General features: G+C 63.0%; 2 protein-coding genes across 4 annotated transcripts; both read left to right on the top strand.

Annotated features, from left to right (window-relative positions):
* The first annotated feature begins 95 nt into the window (after positions 1 to 95).
* Positions 96 to 3,923, top strand: CPTP (ceramide-1-phosphate transfer protein). Of its 3 annotated transcripts, none has more exons than XM_028108591.1 (3): positions 96 to 150; positions 1,932 to 2,066; positions 2,282 to 3,923. In XM_028108591.1, the coding sequence occupies exons 2-3, from the start codon at positions 1,945 to 1,947 to the stop codon at positions 2,802 to 2,804; spliced, it is 645 nt and encodes a 214-aa protein (XP_027964392.1). In that variant the 5' UTR covers positions 96 to 150; positions 1,932 to 1,944; the 3' UTR covers positions 2,805 to 3,923. The 3 variants fall into 3 exon arrangements, with proteins under 3 accessions (XP_027964392.1, XP_027964390.1, XP_027964391.1); XM_028108589.1 differs by having other exon boundaries at positions 113 to 173; XM_028108590.1 differs by having other exon boundaries at positions 149 to 237.
* Positions 3,924 to 5,813: 1,890 nt separating this feature from the next.
* Positions 5,814 to 8,990, top strand: TAS1R3 (taste 1 receptor member 3). The gene is given in 10 exon segments (XM_028108183.2): positions 5,814 to 5,998; positions 6,113 to 6,413; positions 6,486 to 7,238; positions 7,241 to 7,270; positions 7,380 to 7,449; positions 7,452 to 7,582; positions 7,718 to 7,838; positions 8,023 to 8,302; positions 8,304 to 8,917; positions 8,920 to 8,990. Coding segments are annotated over 10 exon segments (2,556 nt in total).
* Positions 8,991 to 9,793: the final 803 nt, after the last annotated feature.

Below are 9,793 nucleotides of genomic sequence, written 5' to 3'. Positions count from 1 at the left end.
CCCAACGGCGCCGGCTTCCGGTGCGCCCGCCGGAAACGCCGGCCAACGCGTCGAGCCTCCGGATTGGGCAGCCGGCAACCAATCCCGGGCGTCAGGGAGGTGGCCGGGGGCGGGGCAGCGAGTCCCCCGGCAGCGGCGGCGGCGGCACAGGTGAGCGAGCGGTGGCGGCACAGGTGAGCGGAAGGGCGGCAGGCTCGGGCCCGGGGCCAGGGAGCAGAGCCCAACCGAACTGGGCAGGTGGGCCTGGGCATCGCCAAGGGGCCAGGCGCGGGAGGGGCGGCCGAGGGCCTGGGTCCCACGCCTCCCCGGACCCGGGGCCCCTGCTCAATCCCTGGGCCTCAGCTGGAGCAGGGCCCGCCCAGGACTGGGGCCCCACCCTACCCGAGCCCGGGGTCCGAGCCCGGCGCCACCTGGAGCTCCCTTCCCGAGCAAGACTTGCAGGGCTTCCTGGACAGGGCTTCACTCCTACCCGCTGGGCCTGGGGTCCTAGTGTGGGTGCCCTCTTCTGGGAGCCTTCAGCCTGCTGTCAACCAGAGAGCTGCGGGGCTCAGGCAGCCCTCCTGCCGAGACTTGACCTTGGGGCTGTAGGCTGACCCTGGGGGAGCCTTGGTGGTGCCCTGCATCACCTCCCCAGAGCTGGCAGGCTGCCTGCCCCGGGCTGCACAGCCAGTGTCCTTCCTGTTGTTTGCAAGTTCTGAAAAGCTCCCAGCAGCTCCTCTGCGCTGCTGGCTCAGGTTCTAGACAGGAAAGCCAGGCCCACAGGATGTCTGGTGTCCAGGAAGGTAGCCCTGAAGGCCTCAGAGGCCATCTGCTCAGTGGACGGAAGACAGGCCCTGAGAGAGGGGAGGGGCGTGCCGGAAGTCGCTGGAGCACTGTCTTCCTGAGGCTGGGCACGACTGTCCCCCACACCTGAAGACAGGGTGAGCTCACCTCTGGGAGCTTGGCCCAATGCCAGGGGCCTCCAGGGCCTCAGCAGCCACTAGGCCCCATCAGGTGCTCCTGGCATCCTGGGTGGTGAGATGCTGCTGAGTCTCCAGGGACCATCAGAGCCCAACCCCAGTGCCTGCCCTGGGCACCCAGGAGGGCAGAGGCTGGGTTGCCCTGTGGCACCTATTCAGTGTGTGGGCCCTTGAATGTTTATGGAGTGACTGTAGGAATGTGAGCAGAATCCTGGGCAAGACTCTGGCCTAGAGCACTTCCGGAAGGTTCCTTGGGGCTGGGGGAGGGCCTTATGGCTGTCTTCAGAGTGTAGAAGACCTCTGGCCCAGCTGCACTTCCGTGTGGCACCTGTATGGCTCCAGTGAAAAGATTGGGGTCTGTCAGGCGCGCTGACCCTGCAGTCTCTGCTCAGGGCCCAGCCCAGCTGGCCACACTTCCTGGCCCTCGACCTCGCTCTACTGTCTCTTTTTTCATAGTACTTATCTTTTCTTACCTACCATGTTGGACTTTTCTGGCTTTCTCCAAGAATATCGCCCTGATAGGAAGTACTGTTTGCCTCACAGGCCATCCACCCTGGGAGGGTGCTTGGCTCTGGGCAGAGACTCAGCAGATATTTCTCCAGCTGGTAAAAACACACACACACTGGTGAGAGAGACAACAGTGAACAAGCAAGAAAACATGAGTGGAGATGTCTGCCATAGATCAGAGCAGAGTGGTTTGACCGGCTGAGTGATGGGGTGGGGTGGTGCTAAGATCTGTGGACGTGTGTTCCAGGCCCAGGGCACGGCAGCACCAGGTCATTATGTCCGAGCATGTGGCCCAGGCAGAGTGAAGTAGGCTCCCGGGGAGAAGGGGCTGACCGGGGGACGGGGCCCACTGTGGGCTTTCAGTTGCTTTCTGACTGCTCTCCCCGCCACCCTGAAATAGTGGCCCAGGAAGGGAGCTGACTCACAGGGAGACAGCCCGCCAGCCTGACTTCCTTTGTGTTTCAGTACGAACTAAGAAATGGATGGCTTAGAATCGGACTTCAACCTGAAAGTCGTCTTAGTCAGTTTCAAGCAGTGTCTCAATGAGAAGGAAGAGGTGCTGCTGGATCACTACCTCGCCGGCTGGAGGGGGCTGGTCAGGTACTTTTGGGGGGCACTGCCTTGTGGGGCCCACACTTCCCATGTGCTGTACACACCCAGCTCCCACCTGCTTGGGGCTGGTCAGCCGTTCTCATGCACCACTTGGCCGGCAGCACCGAGCCTTCTTACCCCTGCCTGCAGGGGGACGTGTGCCCCAGGAGGTTGGGGGCGGTCTCCCCTGCACCTGGGCTGAACTCCTACTTCCCCTCGAGCAGGTTCCTGAACAGCCTGGGAGCCATCTTCTCCTTCATCTCTAAGGATGTCACCGCGAAGCTGCAGATCATGGATCGTCTGCGCAGCGGCCCCCAGCGGGAGCCCTACAGCAGTCTGCAGTCCATGGTGGCCTACGAGGTGGGCAACCAGCTGGTGGACCTGGAGCGGCGCTCCCGCCACCCTGACTCGGGCTGCCGGACGGTGCTTCGGCTGCACCGTGCCCTGCGCTGGCTGCAGCTCTTCCTGGAAGGCCTGCGCACCAGCCCCGAGGATGCCCGCACGGCCGTCCTCTGCACGGACTCCTACAATGCCTCTCTGGCGGCCTACCACCCCTGGATCATCCGCCGGGCTGTCACCGTGGCCTTCTGTACGTTGCCCACACGCAAGGTCTTCCTGGAGGCCATGAACGTGGGGTCCCCGGAGCAGGCTGTGGAGATGCTGGGCGAGGCCCTGCCCTTCATCGAGCATGTCTACAATGTCTCCCAGAAACTCTACGCTGAGCATTCCCTGCTGGATCTGCCCTAAGGTCCAGCAGGCCAGGTGGGGCAGGTTTCCCCTGCAGAGCTGGGCTGGGGCAGCCGGCACCCATCAGTCCCACCATGGAGATCTGTGAGTGCCCCAGGAATGGGAAGAACACTCTCCCCTGCTAGCCAAGCCTGATCAGAGCCACGGGCACAGCATGGCCCTCTCGGGCTGTGCTTCTGGCCTATGGCATGTAGGCCCTGGCAATCTACTCCGCCCTTATCACCTTGCTCTGCCCAGGGGCATCTTTGCTTTACCCTCAGCTGAGTTACATATGTGTCCAATCAGGCCTCACCCAGACGGTGAGGTGTAGAAGGCAGGGCGGGGAAGGGGCAGGAATCAGCATTCATGGAAAAGCCAGAGAAGCTGCCCGCTGCCTGTGAGCCAAGTCGTGAAATGGGGCCAAGTCACAGGTCCCTGCGGCACAGAGACTTCATCCTGCTTGCCAGCAAGCACCTTCAGCAGGTGCTTGTCCACCCCTGGCCCACCTCTGTGTCCGTACCCAGGTACCCTCGGGCCCCTGCACTCAGGGCTAGTCGTCCCCAGGACAGGGATAGAACCCTTGGGCAGCCCTTGGCAGTGTAGGCTCCCTCCCGGTCCCTCACGTCCTTACTAGCCAGGGCCCCACATGTCCTTGGCAGCAACAGCCAGGAACTAAAGCCCTGAGCAGAGGCCTGCCCTGCCTCTCTGCACTCTCATCAGCTGCCCCCCGCGGCCACACTGTCAGTTGGGTGCCCCCCCCAGGCAACTGCCTGCGAATCTGCACAGCACAGCCCAGAGCTCTACAGAGCCCACAGCTCTGCCGGTCCAGGGCTAGCCTCTCCCTCCCGTCATCCAGCGAGAGGCTGTGTTCCCTCCTCCCTGCCCCTTGCTGCCCCAGCCCCACAGAGCTCAGGAGACCCAGGATGAGATAGCACACGGAGAGAGCCTGGACCGGATGCCCAGCACGTGGGGGCCTGGCCTGGCCTACTGGCTCTTCACTGTGAGCTCAGGCCCCTCGATGCCAAGGGGACCGTATCCACCATGCAGCAGATGTACATACGTGTCAGCTTGCAGAGACCCTGGGAAAGTGTAATTGTTTTTCCAACATCAATAAAGGCCACTTACAGAGCAGGCAGTGCACTCCAGGGTGGAGGTATTTTGTGTCAGGCGGCTGCTTACTAAAGGGAGGAGGGGCGTGACCCCATGGGGCTGAGGCCCTACTGCGAGGCTCACAGGGCAGTGTCAGCCACGGGGACGGGTGGCCTATCCTGGCCAGCATGGGGCAGGGGGATGCGGCCTGTCTGTGCTTGTGTGGCCTCTAGCTTGGTCCCTCGAACCCCCGCCAAGGTCCATGTCATTTTCCCCATTTTATAGGTGAGAAAACAATTACCCAAGGGGCTGGGTTGGAAGGGCAGGTCTGAGGCCCACAAAGCCTGTGCAGGGGAGGGGCTCTGAGCCACAGCAGGGGTTGGGACAGAAGGAGGGTCCATGTCAGGCAGCATGCTCTCGGACACTCCAGTGCCAGTCCCAAATAGCAGTGTCCAATGCCAGGTCCCCTCTGCCACCTCCAGGCCTGCTGCTTCGCCCTGTCCCACAGGGACGGCAACCAGCCCGCCTGCTCCCCATCCTGTGGCTGGAGATGACCATGAGGGCTGCACACGTGTGCACCCAAGTGCATACAGATGTACGGGGCCACGCACGGCATAGGCGTCATATGTGTGTGTGTTGCGTGTGTGTTGCACACGTATGTGCATGCCCTGAGCGTGCCATGCAGCTTGGTCCCTCCCCACAGGCAGCAAAGATCAGATCCCAGACCATCTCCTATAAACATCTGCCAGGGTTGAGACCACCCAGAGCTCCTACTCCTCTCCAGGGGCATCGGTAGCCTCCCCCAGTTCCTCTGGGTGCCTACTGGGCACCCCCACACCTGAAACTCGTGTCAGGTCTCCAGGGCAACCCAGAGGCTAAGTAGGAACTGCTGCTGGCACATCTTTTGGGGCTCACCTGCACACACCTGGTGCTGACCCAGCTTCAGAGGCCCATTTGGTTATAGCCTTTCCTCCCTCGTTTGCATGCACGGTCCTGCAGGCCCAGCTGTGCCCCCTGTCCCCAGAGGGAGGCACCTGCTCTGTCAAGAGCCCAGGCAGGGTGTGGGCAGAACCAGCCTCAGGGTCCCTGAAGTTTCTAGGCAACAGCCCAGCCCTGTTCTCATACAAGCTGAGAGGCCACAGCCCCCACCCTGGGGCCCTCCCCACCCCAGCCACAGGATGGAGAGCTGGCAGGCTGTCTGGCCACTGTCCTCCTGGCTGGTCTGCCCCCTGAGCCTGCAGGTGGAGCCACCCCTGCAGCCCACCCCTCACCCCTAACCCCCGGCTACTAACAGTCCTCCCCAGGGCTGGAAGAGGTGTTTCTGTACCTACTTATCGGGGCACTGGCACCTCCCCCAGGCAGCTAGAGACCCCAGGATCCTCTGGCGGAGAAGTCCTGAGTGTCCCTCCTCCTTTCCAGGAATGCGGTGGGTGCAAAGGGGCTTGGGCACAGGCAGGTAACAAGATCATGATCAGTGGTTGCTCAGAGCCTGCCTGCCCAGGTCACTGTCAGCCAGAGAGCCTGTGGGTGGGTGACATCAGGATAAAAGAGTCCAAAGAGGGGCGCCTGGGTGGCTCAGATGGTTAAGCGTCTGCCTTCAGCTCAGGTCATGATCCCAGGGTCCTGGGATCGAGTCCCACATCGGGCTCCCTGCTCCTTGGGAGCCTGCTTCTCCCTCTGCCTTTCTCTCTCTCTCTGTCTCTCATGAATAAATAAATAAAATCTTTAAAAAAAATAAAATAAAATAAAAGAGTCCAAAGAGCACAAACCTATGGGGCCCAGGAAAGCAAGGGTGTCCCCAGGGGCCCCTGGGCTTGGCAGATGAGGACAGGCGAGGATTTTGCTAAGCAAATCCTCTGCCCTCCCCTGTCCCAAGTCATCGTATCAGGGCCCCCACCCGATTCTCTCATTTGCCAACCCTGCTGGAAGCTGCCACTTGCCATGCCAGGCCTGACTCTCCTGGGCCTCATGGCTCTCTCGGGCCTCGGAGCAGGCACCCCACTGTGCTTATCCTGGCAGCTCAGGATGCAAGGGGACTGTGTGCTGGGTGGGCTCTTCCCCCTGGGCGCGGCCGACGATGCAGGTCTCAGCGACAGGACTTAACCCAATGCCACCATGTGCACCAGGTAAGAATGCGGGGGGTGGGGGGCGAGGCGTGACGAGGGTGGGGGTGGCTCAGGTCTGGCGTGCTCCTGAGCGGGGATGAGGTGTCGGCCACCTGCAGCCCTGTGTGGCCCCAGGTTCTCGTCCCTTGGCCTGCTCTGGGCGCTGGCCATGAAGATGGCTGTGGAGGAGATCAACAACAGGTCTGCCCTGCTGCCAGGGCTGCACCTGGGCTACGACCTCTTCGACACGTGTTCAGAGCCCGCGGTGGCCATGAAGCCCAGCCTCATGTTCATGGCCAAAGCGGGCAGCTGCGACATTGCCGCCTACTGCAATTACACGCAGTACCAGCCCCACGTGTTGGCTGTCATTGGACCCCACTCATCCGAGCTCACCCCCGTCACCAGCAAGTTCTTCAGCTTCTTCCTCGTGCCGCAGGTGCGCCCCCCACCCCCACTGGCCCTGCCTGCAGGAGCCCCCACGTCAGGAGCTGCCTCTCGGTCACTGCAGGTCAGCTACGGTGCCAGCACTGACCGGCTGAGCAACCGGGAGATCTTCCCGTCCTTCTTCCGCATGGTGTCCAGCGACCGCGTGCAGGTGGTGGCGATGGCGGAGCTGCTTCAGGAGCTCGGCTGGAACTGGGTGGCCGTGGTGGGCAGTGATGACGAGTATGGCCGGCAGGGCCTGAGCCTCTTCTCCAGCCTGGCCAACGCCAGGGGCATCTGCATTGCACACAAGGACCTGGTGCCACTGCCGCACGTGGGCAGCCTGCCGCTGGGCACCACCCAGGACCTGCTGCACCAGGTGAACCAGAGCAGTGTGCGGGTGGTGGTGCTGTTCTCCTCCGCCCATGCTGCCCGCACCCTCTTCAGCTACAGCATCCACTACAGGCTCTCGCCCAAGGTGTGGGTGGCCAGTGAGGCCTGGCTGACCTCAGACCTGGTCATGACAGTGCCCAGCATGGCTGAGGTGGGCACCGTGCTCGGCTTCCTACAGCAGGGCGCCCCGATGCCCAAGTTCCCATCTTACATGCGGACCCGCCTGGCCCTGGCTGCTGATCCCGCCTTCTGTGCCTCCCTGGACGCTGAATAGCTGGGTCTAGAGGAGCACGTGGTGGGGCCATGCTGCCCCCAGTGTGACCACATCATGCTGGAGAACATATCTGCGGGGCTGCTGCACCACCAGACCTTCGCTGCCTACGCGGCTGTATATGCCGTGGCCCAGGCCCTCCACAACACGCTGCTCTGCAATGCCTCAGGCTGCCCCCCCCGCGGGAGCCTGTGCGGCCCTGGCAGGTAAGGGCAGGGAGCCCCCGGCACTCCCGAGAAGGAGCTTCAGTGGGGAGTGTGCACTGGAGGCAGCTACTGGCCCAACGCCCCCCACCGGCTCCAACCCACCCACCAGCTCTTGGAGAACATGTACAACACAAGCTTCCGCGCTCGCGGACTGGAGCTACAGTTCGATACCAGCGGGAACTGAACATGGACTATGACCTGAAACTGTGGGTGTGGCAGGACCCGACGCCCGAGCTGCGCACTGTAGGAGCCTTCGATGGCCGCCTGGAGCTCTGGCAGTCCCAGCTGTCCTGGCACATGCCCGGGGACCAGGTGAGCCCCAGCTGCACTCCCCCCGGCCACGAACAAGTTCTGGCTCTGCCGGGGCAGGGGCGGCGGGGGGACCATCCCCAGGTCTGGGCAGTGCACCCGGCTGAGCACAACCTGAGCCCCAAGGCCCCGTGCCAGGGGCCCGTGTCCCAGCGCTCCTGGCAGTGCAGGGAGGGCCAGGTGCGCCGAGTGAAGGGCTTCCACTCCTGCTGTTATGACTGTGTGGACTGCAAGGCTGGCAGCTACCAGCGCAGCCCAGGTGAGCCCCTCTCCCAGGCTGCACGAGCTGAGGACGGGGGCAGCGGGGGGGGGGGCGGGCAGGGACCCACAGGGCCTCGTGTCTCGGCTCCAAGGCCAACCCTGAGGCCAGAGCAAGTGGGTGGGAGTGAGGCCAAGGAGCCCGTGCCCCCCCCCAGTGCCCCCTCTTTGCTCCCACACCACAGTTGACCTCCTCTGCACCCAGTGTGACCAGGACCAGTGGTCCCCGGACCGGAGCACACACTGCTTTCCCCGCAGGCCCACGTTCCTGATGTGGGGGGAGCCAGCCATGCTGGTACTGCTTACACTGCTGGGCTTGGCGCTGGGCCTGGTGCTGGCGGCCCTGGGGCTCTTCATCTGGTACTGGGACAGCCTGCTGGTTCAGGCCTCAGGCGGGCCACGGGCCTGCTCTGGCCTGGCCTGCCTGGGCCTTGTCTGCCTCAGCATCCTCCTCTTCCCCGGCCAGCTGCCTGTCCCAGCAGCCCCTGCTCCACCTTCCCCTCGCTGGCTGCCTGAGCACACTCTTCCTGCAGGCGGCCCAGATATTTGTGGGTTCGGAGCTGCCACCCAGCTAGGCAGAGCAGCTGCGTGGCTGCCTGCAGGGACCCTGGGCCTGGCTGGTGTTGCTGCTTGCTCTGCAGGCGGAAGCAGCACTGTGTGCCTGGTACCTGGTGGTCTTCCCACCAGAAGTGGTGACGGACTGGTGGGTGCTGCTCACAGAGGCGCTGGTGCACTGCTGCGTGCGCTCCTGGATCAGCTTTGGCCTGGTGCATGCCACCAATGCCACGCTGACCTTCCTCTGCTTCCTGGGCACCTTCTTGGTGCAGAGCTGGCCAGGCCACTACAACGGCGCCCGCAGCCTCACTTTTGCCATACTGGCCTACTTCATCACCTGGATCTTTGTGCCCCTCTTTGCCAATGTGCACATGGCCCACCAGCCCACTGTGCAGATGGGCGCCATCCTCCTCTGTGCGCTGGGCATCCTGGCCACCTTCCACCTGCCCAAGTGCTACCTGCTGCTGTGGCGGCCGGAGCTCAACACCCCTGAGTTCCTGGGAGACAATGCTGGAGGACAGGGCAGCAGTGGTACTGGGGGGAAGGAGACTCAGGGCAAAAACAAGTGACCCCTGACCCAGTGACCTCACCCCAGTGAACCCAGATTTAGTTGAGATGCCCCCAAACCAAGTTCCTATGAAGCAACCCCCAGACTCTACCCCAGCTGCTGAGACCACCCCCAGCTCTAGATCCTGACTGCAGGCTGACTGCTGACCTTGACACCACAGTGATCCTTGGGCCTGCAGCATTCATGAAGGGCCTCAGCACCCATCTGGGGCCCGAGAGCAGCTCTGTATGTGTCCTAGCCAAGCCTTGGCCAGGGCCAACCCAGGTGATCCAGCCCCACTGTTCCAGAAAGAGGCCCATAAAAAGGTTCCTTGGGGCTCCTGTAGCTCATGCCAAGAGCTCAGGAAAGCCCCAGTCAGATCACTTGAAGTCCAAGCTGGGTATTACTTGCCTGGCCAGGCCCAGCCTGGAGCCTCCAGCCAGCACCCTATCCAAGCATCACAGGGAAGGGAGGTTGGTGGGTGATGGGAGCTGTTCTGACCCCTCTGCAGGGACATGTGACTGATCACGGGCCCCAGAGTGGGACGGGAATGATGAACAGGGCAGAGGCCTACTTGGGTGGGGGGGATGGGGTGCACACCCAACCTCCTCCTCTCTCTGCGGCCCGGCCCGAGCGGGTAAAATGGGGTCAGATGGCCACCAGCACCGTGGACAGAGCCCTGGGGGGTCAGCACCAAGGCCAGCATCCACAGCCAAGACCCCTGGAGCCAGGAGCTAGCACCACGGACAGAGGACCAGCTGCCAAGGACCCTGCCGGCAGCCAGCACAGGGGACAGAGCCCGGTGCCGAGCAGGGACCCAGAGACAGCCGCACCCCAGCCTTCCAAGGTACCCG

Source organism: Eumetopias jubatus, unplaced genomic scaffold, assembly GCF_037043125.1.
Source record: "Eumetopias jubatus isolate StellerSeaLion01/CBP00866 unplaced genomic scaffold, mEumJub1_p1.0 scaffold_4, whole genome shotgun sequence".
Taxonomy (NCBI): domain Eukaryota; kingdom Metazoa; phylum Chordata; class Mammalia; order Carnivora; family Otariidae; genus Eumetopias; species Eumetopias jubatus.
The sequence above is the reverse complement of the archived record's forward strand: the minus strand, read 5'-3'. Positions and strand labels throughout refer to the sequence as shown.

Excerpts from the sequence above, each read along its gene's own strand:
- CPTP (XM_028108591.1), top strand. The coding sequence starts at position 1,945 with ATGGATGGCTTAGAATCGGACTTCAACCTGAAAGTCGTCTTAGTCAGT. Across the intron at positions 2,067-2,281 it reads GGCTGGAGGGGGCTGGTCAG|GTTCCTGAACAGCCTGGGAG; the intron begins GTACTTTTGGGG and ends CCCCTCGAGCAG.